The 20,856-nt window shown below is 44.6% G+C and overlaps 1 protein-coding gene across 2 annotated transcripts in view; it reads left to right on the forward strand.

Moving 5' to 3' along the window:
- The first annotated feature begins 7,989 nt into the window (after positions 1-7,989).
- The window catches only part of CLYBL (citramalyl-CoA lyase), a 164,936-nt gene continuing 152,069 nt past the window's right edge, over positions 7,990-20,856 (forward strand). For both annotated transcript variants that reach the window (XM_030234906.2, XM_030234907.2), the window contains exon 1: positions 7,990-8,058. In XM_030234906.2, the coding sequence (XP_030090766.1) occupies positions 8,006-8,058 (53 nt within the window). In that variant the 5' untranslated portion in view covers positions 7,990-8,005. The remainder of the gene's footprint in view (positions 8,059-20,856) is intronic.

The raw sequence follows: 20,856 nt of genomic DNA on the forward strand, positions 1-20,856 counted from the left end.
ATAGAAATTGAACATTCCTTAAATGTTGCCTCGTGGAGAGGTGTGCAGATAAATCAAGTCAGCTTTTTTCTACCTATTTTCTCCTCCAGTTTCCCAGAGCTGAATCCCCAGTTCTTTGGCCATAAGGGCTCTTTTGGAGATGCACTGAAAGGCTGCCATAGGTCCTTCTTTTCTTTTATTTTGATTCACGTGGTACTTTTTAGGATATGCAGGTCCCAAGTCCCTGTGATGCCTTGTGAAGGCTGACCTGGAACAGAGACTAGATAGAGCTGAAGAATAAAGTAGGTATTTATTAGGAGGCCTCAATGGATCCACCTTGGGGAGCACAAGAGCCCAGCCAGGGCTACATCCAAGACGAGCCCAAAATGGTCATCAAATGGATGACCAGTCATGGGGTCTCACATTTTTTTAAGTTGTGGTCCATTAGCATATTGGAGTTACTGTGCAGTTACAGCTTTAGCCCATGAAGCCCCATCCTTCTTGTTTTTCTCTCCATTCTGCCATTGTTTATGCTTTTGGGCTGAGATTTGGATCATTTGTCCTTGGTCCCCAGCTGGAGAAGGAATTGTTTTGTCTGCCTGCTCTGTGAAGAGAGCTTACTGTCCCCTCATACGAAGCCCAGACCCACACACTAAAGCAGCAGAGAATCTGAAAAATATAAAAGCTAAAACCTGAGGCATCACCTGCTGCACAACCTGGGCACGAGCATTCATGGCCTCAGGTGCCACAGTCACTTCTGCTCGCAAGTTGCGCCTGCTGCCAAAGCGATGCCTTGTGCTGCCTCCATTTGCTGTGCCCCTCTGCTTGGGGTTTCATACCCTCCTCCCAAACCACAGCATCACATGCCCAGGGGCTGTGCAGATGTAGGAAGTGGACCTGAAAACTAGCAGAGACAATCAGCTGGCAGATAGTCTGAGGAACAGAAATCTCCAGTGCAGGCACGCTCACAGGAGTTTGATCTGCAAGATATGAGAGTGTCTGAACCTACATTCAGAAATATTGAGACTCTTCTGCAAAGTACAACAGGGACCTGGACTAGCAGCAATGGGACTAAAAAGTAAAACCAAACAAAATCACAGCTAAAACTGTGATTAGAAAAAATATTTTAATATGACTTGCAGTATAACTGAAATGTAGTATAAAGGTGTTCCATCTGGTGCCAAAAAATGGCTCTGTTCTACTTACCTGGTAAATAGCATGATTTCTGTGCACAAATTTTTTCTTTACATATTGGCACCTTACAACTGAAATTCTGTTTTGCCTCCGAGTTTGCTTGAAAATGAGTGTCAAGCAGAGTTCAGCTCTCCCTTACACAGAGTGAGTTTTAAAGACATCACTCCATGTACACATACATAAACAAACAAACCCGAGGGTCTCTGCCTTTTAGACACACCCATTTCCCTCCCCCTTCAGCCAGTAAACAGCTTCTGGTTGCAGATTTGATCCTTTATGGAAGAGATTTTTAAGATGCTGGCTGACCTGTCCAGCACCCTGGTAATCCTCAAATCATCTGCTCACCCCCACGCTCACGAGGAGATGTCACCAAAAAGGTTTGTTGACAAGCTTCTGCTGCACTAAGGACAAGTCTGTAAAACTGCCACTATCTTACTCAGTTCAACTTCACCACATGGTTGCATAAAACTTTGCCTCCTGACAATTTCGCCAAGACTGTTGACAGAAAAAGATTGTATGGAAAAAATACTTTTGGTTTCCAGTTCAGTTTGGCTTAGATTAGATTGACACTGGTCTGTATAACAGTTTGTGGACTCATTTAATTATTTTTTTTAATTTACAAGTTGGTTTTTTTTGAAGTCTGAATGTCCTTTCCATGAACGTTCTCATACAATGCATTTTAAACATCAAAATACCATAATTTATATTTGCATGAGACTAAAATATTTTAATTAGATTCATGTCAGTTATTCAGTTTTTATTGTTTCCATATACAGTGATTAATTCTCAGGTCTTAACAAGAACTTGGATGGCAAAAAGTCAGTAATTTAGTGATAAAATAAAAACAGTGATATTATAAGCACCTATGAATCCTTCAATCAAATTTTGCATTCAGTAATAAGTACTAATCTCAGCTAAACTGTTTTGTTTCACATACAGCATGCTGTGATCCCAAAGAACTCCTTAATCCACTATTTTAATAATAGCATATGGATTAAGGGATCTATACTGTATACTGACACAATGTATTGAGTTCAGGGTCTATAGATGAACATTTCTGTGATCTATTTTAATGGCACACAAGCCATCATAGCATTATGGTGTCAACAAGGCTGCAGATTATCTCCTGGCTTTCAAAGCATCCTGCAGGAAAGCGAGTTTAATGAATCTCCAGAAAGGTGAAAACATTATCAAATCTATAGGGAGACAGGACTTTGAAATAAAAGTGATCATATAATAACCAACAAGCATTTTTATATAATCAACTATAGGATACACAGAATGTTTGGAGTTTTGAAATCTGTCAAAATAACAATGTTAAGAAGGACAGTCTGCTTTTTTGGCCACTTCTTCTCAGCATGTGCATCATCATTTTCTCCTGGCATCCTCATTTCCTCTCACAATTTGCCACTATTTCATGTAGGAAACCCATCATGATGCACTTCACTCTTTTTTTAATTAACTTGCTCCAGATAGCCCCGTGTCTGTTATATTCCTGCTCCTGAACTACAGCCCCCTTGCTTTAAGTCAAACCACAGTGCCCGAGCAGAGGTTCTCCAGCACCAGTGCAAAGGAGAGGAGTGTCCCCACCACCCACTTCACATGGAAATGTCACCATGTGTTTAAGGTCATTTTCCCCAAGCTCTGCCTGTAGTCAGGGAAAGGACACACTCCTGCTGGAGTAGGAGTTGTTGTTGCCAGCTCATATGAAACCCAGTGCAGAAACCACACCTCTTTTTGTAATAGATCACCTGCTTCCACCGGGAGAACTGGTAAACACATCTCTCCAAAGCCTCTTACAAACTCTTGTTTTCCAGTTGTTTCCCCTGTTTCCCCCACCTTCTAATCTTTCCCAGCCAGTGTACAGAGCACACAGGATGTGTTCTGCTTTGCAGCATGAAAATACTTTGACTTTTCTGAGTGCCAGTGGTTCCATGGAGATACTATTCAATAATCTCCTCCCACAATTGCATAGTACATAACAGCATCTGAATTGTATGGCAACGAATTCACTGTAATGTCCTCCTGATGCCTGGAAGCAGGGATTCTTCATTTCTCTTATCAAGCATTTACTTCCATTTATGGCTGGACCTGTTCTCCTAGTTTATACTCCCTGCAGCTTCACCTCAGCTACTGGCCCTTTGTTTTTTCCAGGTGTTTCTGCCTTCTTTTCCTATCTGTTGACGATGCTTACCAGCATCCCCAATTTACTGCGGAAGGGAAGAGTTTGATCTCAAAGGTGGAGAACCAGATTTGGACAAGCAACCTCCAGAACATCTCAGGTAAGCAGGGGTATTTACCTTTCCTGAGATCTGGAGAGGATCCAAGAGCATGAAGCTGTGGATTTCCCCTGGTTCAATAGGATGATGGTAGCAGGGACTCTCTGCCCTTCCCAAGTGGAGGAAGCAGCTGCCTGGGTGGTGCTTCTGAGGTAGTTGAGAAAGGGAAGCTGCTTTGGGCCCTTCAAGACCACAGAGAAAGCTTTTCCTGACAAAACAATCCTGTCTCAACATACCAGGGCTATTCAATCTATTTTCACCAAAATCCACCTTCCATCACTCTATATGCCCCAGATGATGTACTCTACATGGATTTATGGGGGATTAAAACACTCTGCACTGCTGGGATACGACACACACTGCAGTTCCATTGAACATAACGGTGCAATGAATAGACACTGGGCAATTAATTTTTCATCGCGAAAATGCTGGCTTATTTCTAGTTGTATGATAACACAGTTTTGGGGAAGGTTCTCAAAACTTTTTGGTGCTGGAAAGCACATTCCTCCTTTCTCATCCTACAGGAGGAGATGTGTGTCATGAGGGAGTGCTGTGAGCTGTCTGGTCTCAGGTTTTTGTGGTTGAGATGACCCCTGAGCTGTTAGAAAGTCTCTTTTTTCCCAGCCCCGCGACCGAAGAAGTGAGAGAGATTTGTCAGTTCTGCTTTTCAAGGTTGTTTATTTTCCCTTGTCTATTACATTCTTTCTCTGACCTGCAGAGATCTGTCCAGCAGGTCGGATTGTGGCACAGTGTCTGCCCTGGGGTGGTGTTAACTTTTTACACTAAGAACTATGTGTACTTTATTTACAATAATTTTCCAATACCTGTCACCTATGTCAGACAATCTGTTTCTACTCTAAACCAATCAAAAAGTGTCACCATTCCAGCAGAAGATGGAGGACAAGAAGAAGGAGAAGAAGGACAGGACACACCCAGATTTCTCCATCTTGCTTCTTGAACCCCCATTCTAAAATCCCAAAATTCTACTTTTTCGCCCTGTGACAAATTAACTATCATTCTACTCAAACTCCTGTGGCTTGTAAGTCTTCACACAAAGCTGGTCATTTTTTCCATGAACTAAAATCAAAGGCACAGGTGTCTTTGACTCCGTGCCAAGGTCTCTAAGCCCCTTGCCAGGGTCTTGACTCACCCAGGGCAGCCAGAGGAATGTCCCGGGTCCCGAGAGTCTGGTGGCACAGGAGGCATGGCAGGACAAAGCTCCCTGGGTGATCTGTGGTCTCCAAGCTGGGGGGCAGCAGACACTCAGGCAGGGAGGAGGTCAGGCCCAAAGCAGCATGCTCACCACAGGAACACTGTAACACTGCTGGCCAGCAAAAACCAGTGCCTGTCAGAAAGAGGCACAGGAGCCTCAGCCAGATTGGTGCCAACAGTTATTTGTTTCCCAGTGTTGCACAACGAGCTGAGGAGGACATCCTTTTATGTTCACACAAACACAGAGAGGAAGGCACAACATGCCTTGGCTGTTATGATGCTCATTTCTCTCTTGAAAATCAAAGTAAATGAGTGTCAAGAGGACACTGACATGCAATAGCTTCAGGCAGCAGCATGGCTCTTTTTTCCACTAAGATGCCAATAAAAAATTTCTTTTTATCAGCATGGTTTATTAATAGTTCTACAGTACTGCAGTAGTACACTGCTTCTTTTTCCCTTTCTCATTCAAAAATACTTGGGTTTGTCACTATCATACCATTAAGAGATCATCATAGAATTAGAAAATGCTTGTAGAACAAGGACCACCACATATTCTGCCAAAAGATTTGGTTTGCTCTTTTGTAGCAACCTTATTCATTCAACATCTCAAAAGACACTAGACCAAGATTACAAACAAGGTGTTTGAAATCCAGCAATTTAAAAAAATACTGTACATTAAACGTACACTGTGTTTGGTGTGAAGCTTTATTGAAATATGAGAAGAAAAACTGGTAGGTAGTTATCCTTTTTTAGAATATTTTTCCTAATCCTTTATAGTTGCTAAATGATTTTCACCAGCACAGTCCATGAGTCATTCGACCTTCATAATTTATTATTTATCTGAGAAATTGCAGGATCCCTCTCTCTGATTAATTTATGTGCAGTTATCTCAGGTTGAGCTGCAACATTTGTGCACAGGAGATTTTGCAAGGAGACACAGAACCCAAAAGCACCCACAGAAGTATCCTAATTTTGATGAGCAGTCCCAAATTAGCTCAGCAACCCTTTTCTGCACGTATTCTTCATGTACACATGGCTCCAGGAGTCTTAACCCCAAGCATACTGCTGCTATAGGATTCACATCCTCAAATGTACCTCACACCTAACTCTTGAGGATGCCAGTGAGAGTTAGGCTCATAAACGCCTTCTGAGCATCCTGGAAAATGTTCTACTGCCTTAATCCAATTAAGTGAAAATGTAGCATCTTTAAAAGGCTTCCCATTTTAAAAGGACGAGACAGATGTAGTATTTTTCCCAGAATACAGAAGGGAAAAGATGCTAATGAGATTTAATTAATGCCCTGTGTTCCCATGATCATTTACAAGTCAAAGGGATGCAACAGGCCAGGAAAGTCCAGGTTTGTCAGCACTGGTTGATGCAAAACCCATGCTCAGCTGCTAATGCTGAAGAAAGGTTACTTGGACTTCTGACAAAGCCTGAAAGCTGCTCATGTCAGCACAGTGTCCTGCCTCCCCCTGATGTCACACTAAATGCTGTTCCTGCAAGGAAGATTCTTCTCTTGTCTCTGGTGACCAGTGACAGGACTCAATGAAAAGGCAGGAAGATGTGTCTGGGAGGTTTTGGTTGGGTATCAGAAAAAGGTTCTGTCCCCAGAGGGTTGGGCCCTGGAACAGGCTCCCCGGGAAGTGGTCACAGCACCAGCCTGACAGAGCTCAAGAAGTGTTTGGACAGTGCTCTCAGGCACGTGGTGTGACTCTTGGGGTGCCCTGTGGAGGGCCAGGAGTTGGACTTTGATGATCCTTGTGGGTCCCTTCCAGCTCAGGATATTCTATGGTTCCATAATGCATGTTTCAGGGGTTCTGCCTGTTCCGGCTCTACCCCTGCTCACATCCTCTCCAGGCTGCTGCTCTGCTCTGCTCTCTCTACAGGGAGCCACAGAGAAAGAACAGCCAAGAGGGTCTATCAGGTGTCACACATCTATCTCTTTTTCTTTCCCCATTGCAGGCCATCCTCATCAGTGAAGTGTGGAAGGAGAGCACTTTGTACACCTGGGAGTCTTGGAACTGGAAGAGGAAAAGATAAGAGAGGTGCCACAAAGGAAATCTACAGAAATAAGAGGGGGCCAAGGAAACAAGTCCAAGGTTCTCCTCCACCATGTTGTGCAATATCATCCTGCACGAGGAAGTTCCCCAAGGAGGTAAGGTTGGAAGGAAGAGAGAGCAAAGGAGGAAACAGTAACAGGAGGGAGAAGGAGCAGTCTTTGCCACACGCAGTTCAGTGGACCTGTGTTGAGAAGAGTTAGCACTGTCATGCTGCTGGTGATGAGGAAATGTTTGTTATCACAGTGTGTCAGATTCAGGTGGTATCACCCACGACTTGCACGCAAGATTACATGGGGGAGGGACACTGAGCGCAGATCACGTTCACGGTTCAGCACAGGTCTGCAAAACAGCACATTTTATTTTTGCTAGGAGGGGAAGCTCATGCTTTGCTGACACCACTTCCCCAGTAAAGTGATGCTAAGCCACACTGGAAAATTTCCACACAGCTTGCTGACAAAGAAAAGCCAGTTGTGTGTCGGGAAAAGAACAAAGTCATATGGCAAAACTCAGTGACCCTAGGAAAGAAAAAGCCCTTCCATGGAGACTTGGGATGAACCTATGTGGATGTGATCCTGGGTTTTCCAAGGAATGGGGGCACTGGCTTGGGGTGTTTCGTTATCCATCTCCTGGTTTTATGAAAGCCACTGCAATTGAGTGTCTTGGGGATGTCTCTCCCATGGCCAGGGCAACATGTTCAGCAGTTGTGGAAGGACAGAAATGAAAGATAACAGGACAGAGAGGTGACATGATCCAAGTGTGTGACCTTTGGGAAGGAAGCTAAAATATCTACAATATTGGAGGACTTGCTGGGATTATGCTTTGTGGCTCTGGCACATTCGAGCATCATGGCAAAGAAAATTATATTATATACTCAGTCTAAGTTTGGACTGATGGAAAATAGAATCAGAATCCCTATTTCCTTTTCCCGATCCTTCTCTAGTTTGTTTCTTTCCCACCCCGCCCACTGCTACTTCCTATGTTATCTTCGGCCTTGTCTCTTTATCCTCTGCACGAACGAACCGTTCCCACTCACGGCAGTCACCCGCGCACTGGGGGGAGCGGAGCTGCAGCTGGAGCATCCCGGCCACCGCGGGCTCCGGAGCCGGGAGGAGCTGGAGCAGCGGGAGAGCGGCGCTAGCCCGGGAGCGCGCCCCGCCCTGACGTCACAGCCGAGCGCGCGGCGGGGGCGTGCCGCGGGCGCCGCCAGCGCGGCCAATGGAAGCGCGGGGCGTGTCGCAGAAGAGCCAATGGAAGCGCGGGGCGTGTGGCGGCGGCGCGATGGCGGCGGGGCTGTGCTGGCGGGCCGGGCTGCGCGCGGGGAGGCGGAGACTGTGAGTGACGGGCCGCGCGCGCGCGGGCGGGGCGGGGCGCGGGACCCCCGGCGCCGCCTCCGCGCCCCCTCCCCTCCCCCTCCCCGCTGGAGCCGCGCCCGGCCGGGGCTCCCCCGGTCCCCCCGGGTGTTCCGCGGCCGGCCGGGCGTGCGGCGTCCGGGCTGCCCTCGGGCACGGGCAACGTGGAAATGGCAGTCGGCTTTCTGCTCTAGGGGACGGTGTCCCTGCCCGCGGCGGGGAATTGGAGTGAGATGGTGTTTTAGGTCCCTTCCGACACCAAACTGTTCCTGATTGCTCCCGTTACCGGAACGTTGCCCTTGCCCGGCTGTCCGCTTTGGTGCAGCTGCTGCCTGGAGGGTGACCTTGGGTCTTTCCCATTCGTGCGCCCGGCCTTGGAGCGAGCGGGCTCCTGAGGGCCCCCGTGCCCCGTTTCCCGCAGGGGGAGCGGGGCCAGGCGGGCCGGATCCGCACGGGTGGCTTTCCCGTTGTCCAAAGAGCATCCTGTGCCGCCTGCTCCATCGATGGCCCGGCATAAGTGGTGATGTGGGCAGAAGCAGGGCTGCCAGATGCCCCCTCAGCATCCCTTATTCTTGGGATATCCTGGGAGCCGCCTGGGAGCCCGGGGGGTGCGGAGTTCCCGTGCTCCTGCGGCGGCAGTGCCTGGCTGAGGGAAGGTTGTGTAGGCAACGTATGTGCACTTGTCAAGGGTCTGACATCACCAGGTGCTTTCCCACAGGTGGGTGAATAGCTGTCAGGAATAGCACGGAGTTCGGGCGGGATGCTGGGAAAAGCTCTGCTTTAAATAGAGGATCGCCGTACAGGTCGGTGTTGCAGGATCAGGCTCCGAGTGACAAACGCCACCGAGGACAAAGGCTCCGCTGCACCTTCCTCCTGGAGAAGTGTGCAGGTTTCATGTCCAGCTTTCTGCCTGCAGGTGTGTGCCTGTCTGATCCCGGTGACAGGGAGTGACTTCTGCCAGAGGGAATGATTGATGGGTCTGTGCTCATTTAAGGCAGGTTTTCAACTGTACTGCTATAAAGAGAACACCCTTTTTTTTTTTAGTATTGATATTAGGAAGGTAATCCAGAGTTAATTCATTTTAATATGAATATTTAAAGCTTTAAATTCTCGCATTCTCTGCTGAGACCATGGTTCTGTAAATATTTTATAGCTGAGTGACAAAAGCCAATGCGGTCTGTAAAACTGTAACATAGATGTTACTGTGAACATGCAATATTGATGCTGGTGTTCTTGGGGAGCCTCAAGGACAGCTGGAGTGCTTTGTGCTGTGCTAGAGGCACACTGAAGAGCCCAGTAAGTCAGTCATTCCTGCCCACAGTAATGTCCTGCCTAGCACCCAGGGTCATTTTTCCAGCCTACCTCCTTCAGTGCACTTTTACAGCCAATTTCTGGGGAGGATGCATGCACATGCATGCCTTTTTTTCCCCCCCTTTTTTTCACTCCCTTTCCTCCATAGTAGTGCAGAATCATAAATGCTCTGCCTTGCTATTTGGGGTCATGAAGGATTTTGAATATTCATGCTGTGGGGGGTAGAGGAATCTACGCAGTGTGAGGGCAGTTGGGTGATGACATTCATGTGTGTGCAGCACCTTTTCAGGGCTGGGAGAGGAGGCTGCCTGCATGCCCATCGTGAGGCTGCCCTCTTCCAGCTGTGGCTCAGAAGGGGCTTCCTTGGCTGGTGCTGCCATGGCTTGGGACATGGCTGCCAGGCATCACAACACCCTTGCATGACTTCCAGAAGATCTGATGGCCTCCCCGTGGTGGGATTTGACTGCTCCTGGTCATCAGTGCTGCTGTGGAGCCCAAGAGGCCACCAAGGGCAGGTTGAGACCACAGAATTTTGGGCATCCAAGCAGTCAGAGACCACAGCAGGATGAGGCATGAGGAGTTCTTGCTCACTTTTGAGCTAGGCAGCCATGGGGCTGTGTGCACTTGGGAGAGAAAATACAGCAATGACTTCAAATGTCAACAATCAATGAACACGTTGATTGGATTTAATTAGCTCTTGTGTCCCACAGAGCTCTCTGCCATGCTGTTGCATTGGGACCCTAATTACAGCAGACGTGGTGTGGCTGCCTTTCCAGCTGCTGCCCTCCTTCTTCCTGTGCGTGCTGCTGCCGCTGTGAGGCTGGGGGGAAGCAGTGCTGCCCGGAAAAGGTGGACCAAGAGTTTGTGCTATTATCAGGCAGGTACCCAGAGCTGGTTTTTCTTATTTGCCATGTTCCCGGGCCTACTGGGCTCTCTCTGCCTGTGAAAGATCTTTGTATTGGAAAAAGTTAAAAAAACCCTTAATCCAGCTGTTTTTTAGTAGCAAGTGCAGCTGGTTTTGCTGTTGTTCTCTCATTGCTTGGTGATTATGCTGTAAGAGAAGAGCATTGCACATGTAAGCACAGTCACCTGTTTGCCCTCAGCGAGCCAAGTGCACGCTGGCCTCAGTTTATTACGTGTATTCATTTACATGGCATACTCCAGGCAGATCCATACCCGCATGCCTGTACTAAATCAGTCAAAGGCAGCAGCCACATCTCAGTGGAACACTGCAGAGTATGGAATATGCAGTGTGGGCACGTAGAGCCTGTTGTGCCAAAGGTGCAGACACCAGCATGCCTGCTAGGAACAAAGGAGCCTGACGAGTACTAACCCCGTGTCAGATCTTCTTCAGAGACTCTGCCTATGTCATTTAAAATTTCTAGCATCGGGAGTTTCTTTTCTCATCATCAATTCTCATCATCTTCCTTCCCAGGAGTCCACCACTCCTGTGTCTTGTGTTTCAGGCTTCAAGTCTGTGTCTGCTTGGTAAATGAGTGAAGATGTTGTTTTTCATGTTTTGGACACTGGAGGGTGCTAATGCAATGGGAGCTGAAATTGTTCTAGCAAATTAAAGGGTTCCCTTTTGTTAGTTGTGAAATAGTTTCATTCTTTGTTGCAGGATTTAAATGAAAAGACATGAATTGTGGTCCTTACCAGTAGCTGATCCTGTTCAGCGTGTGCAGAGCTGTGACCAAGAATATCAATAAAGTGTTATGTCTGTGAGGGATTTCTTTCCTTAACCTCAATCAAAAAAAATCACTCATTTTATGTTCTGCACATTTTTAAGTGTGTCTTTCGAGATTGTGGCCTCGGGGTGAAAATTATTTGAAAGTGTGACTTTCTAGTGATAAAAACACTTTATCTGGCAGAATTGTTGAGCTCCGTCTGCAGAGTCTGCTTTTCTACAAGGTCACTTTGGTTCACCCAAACGAATATTGTTGTGTTGCTAGTGAGGTGAGAACGTGATAGCAGCTCACATTGGGGAGGACACCCACTGGGGACACCCTGAGCACCCCTAATCAAGTCCCTGGCACTGCAATCCTGTCTCTGGGGGTGGACCTGATGGAGCCTCAGTCTACCTTGCAACCAGCATTGCTGGCTGTGTGTGAGGGCATTCCATCCCAGGGAATGTGTGTAGGATGGGGCGTTCCATCAGCCATCACTGCTAGGCCAGGTGAAGCACGTTACAAAACTGAGCCTTAGCTCTGGTGTTTCAAATTCACTCAAACATTTTTGTCAGGTTGAAGTTACATTGAGAGGTCTTACAGCAAAGGAGGCATTACCTATTCACTCTGCTCCAGCTTTCTGCTCAGCCAGGTCTCTGCTCTCCTTTGCCCTTGGCAGGAAGACACAGGGCATATATAAGGTCCCTGTAGTGCACACTGGCAGCTCCACAGTTGGCATGAAGGACTGTGAAACAACTGCCCGAGCCAGTTTTCATCCTGGCAGCAGCAGAGGTATGATGACGGATAATTAATGCTAATGAGAAGCAGGGTGCAAAGCTGAGTGTGTCCAGCTAATCACCACTGGCACCTCAACTGGTCCACTAAAGCCTGTGCTGTTCTGGACACTCCTGTGTGCTCCTGTACCTGGCCTTGCAAACTCATTACCCAAATGAAAGCCAATATTTGTACAGTGTGTGAGCAAACAGAACTAGGGACAAATGCATCTTCCTTAGCAGCCTTTCTTGTTTGATGTGCATGGCAAATGAGTTACTCCTCTGTCTTATTCCTTTTCCAAATGAATTGGGCTGTCCTCTCCTGGAAAATACTGTTATCTTGCTGTCTTATATCAGTCAGGTTTTATTCTCTCACAGGTGTTGAGGTTTGTTTACATATGGTTCAATTTTTATTTCTTTTAAAAATAAGTCTTTTTTTCCTGAATTCCTCCTTGAACTGAAGATGTATATGAGCCTGTGGATGAGGAAACCAGAATCTCCTGTTCTGGTACCAGTAGGGGCCTGCTGTTCATCTTGCAACCAGAAGCATGGACAATTTCACAGCAGAGTCACTTGGGTGTTTATCAGAAGCAGTAGAAATGTACCCAGTTAAAAGTTTACACTTATTTTGCCAAGAGTTTTAGTAGCTTACCAGAATAGGGTTATAAGGGGATGTGAGCAGAAAAGCTTTTTAAAATCATTGTAATGAGTATTGGTACTGAAGACACTCTGCTTAAGAGTAGTCTAAGCACACAGATGAAGTCAAAGCAGACAGAAAGAGATCTGATTGACAGTATTGGTCTGGTTTAGCAGCTTTCAGAGAAGACTGCTTCTTCCATCACAGCTCCATGCTTCCAAGCAGAGAGCCAGGGTATGTATCCTGGTGTTGTTTCCAGAACCAGCGTACTAGCTGTGGTGCCAAAAGGATTTGAATTTGTGCATTTTATGTAGATGGTGTCCTAACTTGGTGTGGGAGACCTTTCTCCATGAGAGAAGATTAATGGACCTCCCACCAAACCTGTGTGCATGATTGCGCTGAGTTTAAACACTGCCAGCTGTGGGATGGCATCTTGAGGTCCAGTGCCAGCCCTGCCTGGGGGCCCTGCATGGGAAAGGAGGGGGTGCGTGCCCTTGGTGGGTGCTCGGTGCCTTCCATTGTTGAGCTTTCACACACTTGGGCAGTATTTCTTGGCTACTCATAAAGGCTGGGGAAGTAGGATCCCTGGAGTTTTCATACCTGTTGGGGAGATTGGGCTGCTGTACTTGAGGTCTTTTGTCTTAAGAACCATTCTGGCAGGTGAAAGCCCCTTGATGCTATGAGCTTTGTAGAATTTCTGCTGATGAACCTCCGTGTATCTCCTCCTGTCCTCTGCACATCATATGAGTTCCTGGTAGTGGTTTTTCCTGGACCCCTTTCTCACACCTCCCCGAGTTCTGAAACTCCTTGTTTGGAAAGGGGAAACACTCAATTTGCCCTTATTTTGTCACCTGGGCTGTGCTTGGAGGTGTTTCTCCAGCCACCGCCCTTTTATGCACTTCCCTCTTCCACCCCACAAGGCTGAGGAGCACAGCAGGTCTGCAGAACTTTGACTGCAAGTGGGTCTGGAGGTCAGCTTATGGTTACTTAGCCCCAGGATGTTGAACAAATCTCCTTCATATATTTTCCCTTATTTTCTGGTCAGATCTATATTTACTTCTCAGGTTTCCCTGTGCCCTTTAAATCTCCTGGCATCACATGATTTTCCTGTCCCTGTGAAATGGGCATCTCTGTAGCTGCTTGCCCTGCCTTCTCTAGCTCTTTGTGGGACAGGGCTGTCCAGTTGTCATTGTCTGCATGGCCAAATCTGCCTTCTTCTCTGCCTTTTTAATTAAAAAATGTTGGCATCAGGGGCTCTGCAGCAATAAAGGGGAACGATGAAACTTTGAAGAATTTGGGGCATAAAGTTGATCTCTAAATTTTAATGTACTCGTTGCACTTAAGCAGTTGATACATTTTATTATTGAGCATTCAGGTGACCTAATTTCCCTTAGTACTGTACATTTAGCTTTATACATCTGCACCTAATTTGTAAAAAAGGACTTAATGAGAAACTTCAAACAGTTTAAATGTCAATTACAAAGAAAGCGAGGTTTTAAAGTTCCAGTAATCTGTCCATATTGGTCATCGAAACATGATCCCAGGTGGACGTTAATTCAAGACAGATGGCATTCCAAAGGCACAATTACAAAGAGCTTATATATTTTCAACACTAACAAGCTGTCACGCTATGTTGTAGCTACACTTCCACTACTGTATAAGCACAATTGCTGCTTTATCTGCTGTGGACTTGGTAATAAAGGGGTTTGATTCCCCACTCTTGATATTGTCAGTGGGATTTTTGCGGGGGTGAACCGGAGAGCGGGGTTAGTTAGTGTGAATATCTTTCATCTGCCCAGCCTGTTGGGTCGGGGGTTTGTGTTTGTTTCTATAGTTTTTGTTAAGTTGGTGAAATGCTCTTCAAGGAAAGGAGAGGAAATGCTGAATATGAGCATAACAAGACCAGTTCATCGCAGCTATATTTCTATTTCCTGGCAGCAGTAATTAACTTCAGCCTTATCAGCTGCTGGGCAATAGCTATGATGATTTGTTAAAACCCCGAACATCCTGGATGTTTTCAGTTAAAAAGTCATCTGAAAGCCTTTGGAGTAATGCACATGTTACTTGGAAGACTGAAGTCCAAGGGATTAATAGTGGCTTGACTTGCAGTGGTGTAAATGGGCAGCAGCTTGGCTGCAGCTAGGTAGGAGTGCTACCCTGGGAAGAAGGCAGTTGGAATTATTTTCAGATTTCTGAAAATACTCCTAGGCCCAAAGGCAGAGTTGGAGGAGCAAGGTCAAGGATGAAGCAAGGTCAGAGCAGGGTTTCCATTAGACTGAAGCATCAACATGTAGAGTAGTTGATCTAGTAGTAGATGCCCCTAGCCATGGCAGGGGGTTGGACTAGCTGACTTTTAAAGGACCCTTCCAGCTCAAACTATGGGAGTTGACAAGGTTTGTTGTAGAAGGATAATGTTTCATATCTAGTTAGTAGCTGAGGTGGGCAGTGATCCATTTAACTGAATGATGAAAGTTAATTTGGCATCATTTCCAGATTTTTTGTTTGTTTCTTGAAACCAGGTCACTAAAAAGCAAGACTTGCATGTCTATGACTAGACGGTGTTTTAATAGGCTTTAAAAATTCTGTGCTGTTAGCAGCAAGATTAATAATACTCCCCAGGAAGGTTTTTAAGCTCCTATGGGCACGAGTGTCCTCTAAGAGGTGCTGAGCATTAAGAGCTTATATTTCTGCTTGTTTATCTACCTTTCATTGGTAAGTGGAGAAGAAAGCAGGAAGGCTAAGATGTTCATCCTCGCAAGGCAGGAATTAAATGGTAAGCTTCCACTCTTTAATTTTTGTTTTTCATTAATGAATGTTATAAATGGGTTTTTTAAAAGCATCTTACCTGGCTTCCACTTTTGAAGGAGTTGTAGGTGCTATTTGAAATATGCAGCTCACCAACAAGTGAATTGGACTCTTGAGCCACACTTGAAACAAAATACCAATTTTACCTGCAGTTTTACTAGGTTTCCTGGTTTATGCAGTGGCATTTGAATGGCCTCTAGTAATTGTTTTTAGCAGGAAAAAAATTCTAACAAAAATGAAAAGCACAACTCAAAGCTCATTAGCACTGTATTTGGCATGCCATGAATCATTAAATCTTTATATAAATGCAGAAGTAATTTGTAACAAACAAAATCCTTTCTTTTTTTGGAAAGACTTTCTTTTGACTTTTTGTTCATACTGCTAAGGTACAGTATGCTTTCCAAACACTGAATATTATTATAAGAATAAGAGCAGAACCAATCAGTGTTTTAATTAAATATTATCTATAATCCTTGAGCGTAGGATATACTTAGTTGATAAGTGTAAAAAATATTAGGTGCAAAAAAAAAAAAAAAAGACTAATAAATACTTAGATAGGGTCTTTTTAACCTGTTTTTTTACCTAAATATGCTGCTATTGTGTGTTGTTCTCAAGTGGCTTCCCCTTGGATTTTTCCAGTGCTTATCAGGGTAACACACTGAAGTCTTTTTATTTAGATCAGGCTTCTTTTTGAGAGTAACTAATTGTTCAAGTCCAAGTGGGAAATTTTCTTGCACCTGGAAAATTAGGAAAGCTAAAGATGTCCACATCCTTTCCCTGGTGGTTCTTCACCTGCGAATTTGAACTGCAGTGGTAGTAAAAGTTTTGTGGACCTCATTTTATGTGAGATCATTAAGCGACAGGGGAATTCAGGACTAGCTGCCCTTCATAATTCAGGACACTGAAAGGTGCCATTTATAAGCTCAAAGTGCCTGCAGGAAGGCAAAACAGGCTTGTAAAACCCATGCTCCAAACCCTGAAAGGGAACCGGTTTGTACTGCTGGTTGCAGCCTTGGAGTGGCAAAATTGCAAAGGTGGTGGGCTTTGGTTTAAAAAATTGGAAAAACACCTGCCTTTAATATTTCATGAAATAACTTGAGTTTTCACACTTCTTGTGTTGATAACTCTTTTCTCCCCAAAACAACCCCAAAACATCCCAAGCAGTGATCCCAGAAAAACCTTAGCAGTTGAACTGCCCAGCTGTTGGACTTACTGTCTTCCCTGTTACAGCCCACTGTTTTGCTGAGCTGTTAATTTGGCTATAAAATCAGGTCTGTCCTGGCTTTTTAATAATATTTTGCAACTGGTGACCTTTGCCCATGATATTGGCCAGGCATTTTGTAGGGAGAGCTCCTGCCTCTTTATTGCTTGAGAAAGAGTAGCAGCATGTACAACACTTGAAAGGGGATGATATGGTGATATGCCTTTGTTACAACTCTGAACAGGCAATGTAATCTTAAAAATTCACAATATGCTTTATGGACTTAGAAAGCCCAAAAGGCAGCCCAAAGAAACACTGAGCCCAGTGTTTTTTCCCAGAGCAGGTACTGATTTCCTTACCTGCTCCCCTGTTAATCCTCAAATAAGAGCTGGAGCTGTTGTTTTAAAGTTCATGACCAAAATGTAGCAATTCCTGCCTGGAATGAGCCATCCATACCTCTAATCTGAAATGGTTGGGGCTGAACTCTTCCAGTCAGGCCAGAATAAGCCAACTATTCATGGCCACATGAATGTCCTGTGACTGAAGTTACCTGGGTGCCCATTTTCACCATCAGAGCCCAAATGCCAGTGGAGACAAGAGCTTACTGCACATCAAGTCTACCTGCAGTATCTTTGCTTTGTTCATCTGATTAATTTCACACCTGCCTGCTTGTGCACACCTATTCCAGCAGCACCTGGCTGTCAGTGTGGTATCCAGGCTGTCATCCCTCCTCAGGTGGATCACGTAGGAGCCAGTGGAATGGCTGCACTTCGGAGGCACATCAGTATTATTCCATTTTCTGTCACTGCTTTTTTTGCCTGGATTGCCATGCTCAGGGTCCCAGACACTGCACTGAGCCCATTGTGACCCCAGGCCTTTGCAGAGCGAACTGCAGGACTCACACCTTTGTAACCACTATTAAAGGCAGTTATGTGACTGTTTATGTTACAGCCAGGTGCTTTGCTGCCTGTGGACATGCTGTTACTTGACAAAACTTCGTATTTTTTAAATTTTTGATCCAAATGTGATGAATATACTTACCTGAGGACCTTACTCTGGGTAAATGGCTCAGCAGCCTCCAGCCACCGCTCAGATTTCTGTGGGGGACGAGTCAGGTTTTTCTGGCTCTCTGTAGGGATGTGTCCAGGGCAGCATTCCTGTTATTTCTCTATTTTCTTTGTGAAGGACATAAGGTTTCTAGATGGCATGTCAGTAATATATTTTTAATGACAGTTTTTGGGAATTTATTGTTCAAGTTCTCTAACTTGTAGTACATTTCTGAGTTCTGTGGGTTCGTTTATTTAGGCTTTCTATATGAATGCATGTTTTGTGGGCTTATTGTCTTAACCATTCACTTGTTTTGTTAAATCTCTAGTGATACTAAAGCACTGAAGGTGCTTTGGGTTGGGTCAGCACCAAACAGTGACTTCAATATACTGGAAGTATAAAATCTGTTTTCTTACTGACTGGTTTTTTTAGAAGTTGATAGATGTGAAAGCCATTTAACAGTTGGGGTTTTTTTACTTTCCTGTTAAACTAAGCTACTGAGGAAATCTTCCTGCTACATGCTGCAATATGTCAGAAACACCGTTATGTTATAGTTGCATCATTATCTAAAGAAAAAATTGAGTGTGGGTTTGAAGTCGACAAGTGATGAAAGTAGCCCTGAGGTTGTCAATTAGAAAGCTAAGGCCTGGAACTGATAAGTTAATGGCCAGTCCCCTTCACACCCCCTGGCTTTGCTGCCTGCTCCCACCTCACCCCGCAGCTTGGAACAGAAATGAAAGGCTCCCATTACTTTGTATCTCACTGATCCTGTTCACTCAAAGTCCTGGATGATTGTGTTCTTAGTATAGACAGATAGTTAAATGAAAAGAAATGAGATGTTGCAGATCAAAAATACAAACTCAACATAATCCCTTTTTTTTTTTTTAATTTGTTCATTTTAATTTTTTAGCTTGTTCATTTTTGTTTAAATGTTGAACTGTTAACATGGTTTTTTCATACTATCCTCCTGCAGTACACACAGCAAATTTAGCAGCAGTGCATAATTTTAACTTCTATGTTTGTTTGCAGGTTTTAAAAGCTGAAACTTAATGGCAGACAGTTGGAACCCATGTGTGCCTGCTAAATGCAGAGGGCAACGTGTGGTTTTTTGTGAAGGGAAATACTGGTTACCAAAGTTTATGCTATAATGTCATGTAATACAAAGTGTTTGTATTTTGCTTGGGCAGGAGGGAACTAATGTGTTGCCATTTCTCCTGGGGATCACATGGGCTTAGATAAATAGATAAACCATGTCAAACAACAAACTTTCTCAGATTTTAATGATTCTTAGTATGCTGTATGGTGAGAACAACAGTAATTTTATGAAAAGTGTAGTATTAGAAGTAGATATAATTCAAACAGGCATTGTGCAAAACAAAACATGTAATTAATCTTCAGTTTTTGAAAATTCATGTACAATGTACATCTTTAGGACTTGTAAAAGTTTGCAGTTGGGCACCCCCTCTGCAGCCTGAGGTTTTTCTGTTATTGGCACTGCTTCAGTGGCAATGGAGAACTAAGATTTTTTCCACATAGCCCTCTCTCAATCTAGAAGAGATTAGGAATAATGATGAGTTTGAGAAAGCAGTTTAATTTGTAGGGACATGAAAGTTTTTGACCTTTCTGGTAGTTTCACTGTAACCAGCAAACATCTGTTGAAAAATAAAAAAAATTGTAGTTGCTACTTACCTGACACAATGCAATGAAATGGTGCTCTGGGCAGGGACTGCTGCTCTGGACTCCCTCTCTCCTCCAGCCAGATTTCCAATCATGGAGTAAATCTTTTTCTAGCTTAATTCACAGAAAAAAAGATGTGACATTGTGTTAAACAATTCGGCATGGATGGAGTTTTCTCCTTATGTGCCAGCTGTGCCCGAGACCCATTGGGTTGAGTTTTTCAGTAGTTCCCCACAGAAGCAGTGCACAAGAGGTAGTACATGATTTTCCAAAGGCACATGTTCCTTCTGTGCCCTACTTTAACTTACTCCTTGAGATACATGTTTCACAGTACCCATAAATAATGAAACTGTGCAATGACATTTTTAATTAGAGGCTTTGTTTTCTTACACATTGTGACGCTGGTGTTTTGAGAGCTACAGGATAACCTCTTGTGGTGGTCTGCTGCAAGAGAGGTTATCTCAAGATGAAGAGCACTGTATCTAGTTTAGTCTGGCTGGTTCAGGTATCACATCTACCAGAAGGCATAATTCTGCAGTTTCCTCCTAAGATGATCTTTCCCTTGGATTGTAGTTTTGTCTTTGCAGGAGTCTTCTCTAGTTATTTTTTGAATGAAATTCTGAAAGTTAATGGTGTTGGGTAAGAAAAGCTCCTATCTTTCTGCATTTTTTTTCTCTTACCCTCTTGCACACAATTTTACTCACCCATCAGCCCAGCAAGGCTGTTGTGCAAGGTACAGCTACATGCTGTAAGGAAGCCTGTCAGCCAATTTTTGGTGGAGCCAGTAACTGCTCTACAAAAGGCAGACTGATGCCAAAAATCTCCATCTCTCTCAGTGGGTTGGGCTCTGCTCCTCTGGAACTTTTTTCCCCTCCCCTTTTGTTTCTGTTATTGATTGTGTGTTTTCTCACCCATGACACACTTTCAGCTCGAGAGTCCCTCTCTTGCCATGTATTTCTTTACTTTGTCATGCTCTAAGCACAGCCGTGTCTTTCAGTGTGTATGGTTTGATATGTGTGCCATTGCTTACTAGTATAGACCAGTTGCTTCCACAGCACATGAAGCACAGCATGCTGAACAGTGCCCATCTTAGGGTAAAGGCTGTGGTGCCCTACAGAGAAGGTACAGGTTGAATTTGGTTTTGTCTCCCTTTCTCTACCTAAGGAGTAAGAGTCTCACTTTAGAAGGAAAATGAGAATTCTTTTTTGTCTGCAATGCTGGATCCACATAAACTCCTGACTCTCAAGAAGTTTGGTTGCATTGGATCATGTCTGTCTGAAGATAGGGAGGCCTGGCATCAGAACTTTTGATGATATAAACTTTCTAAGGCTAAAAATCTAAGGGGCTCCTTTCCACCTACATACTTTACCTTCTCTGCCAAACAGAACCTGAGCAATGCTTCCTTCCCTTTTGAGTGCTCTCAAGCCCTATCTCACATTCATCTAGCCAGGTAAATGTAGGAAAGACATGAAAATGACTTACCAAAGAGTGGTGTGGCATTTCCTAACATTTCTTTTCATTCCAATAGAGAACCTTAAAACAGGGAAAATCTTGCCTAGATCCAGTAATTTGGAATGAATAGAACCATGTCTTATACATAACAAATAAAAAAAAAAAAAAAAAGAAAAAAAGAAAAGGAAAACACAGTGACACAGTGCTTGC

Source organism: Serinus canaria, chromosome 1 (assembly GCF_022539315.1).
Source record: "Serinus canaria isolate serCan28SL12 chromosome 1, serCan2020, whole genome shotgun sequence".
NCBI classification, from domain to species: Eukaryota; Metazoa; Chordata; class Aves; order Passeriformes; family Fringillidae; genus Serinus; species Serinus canaria.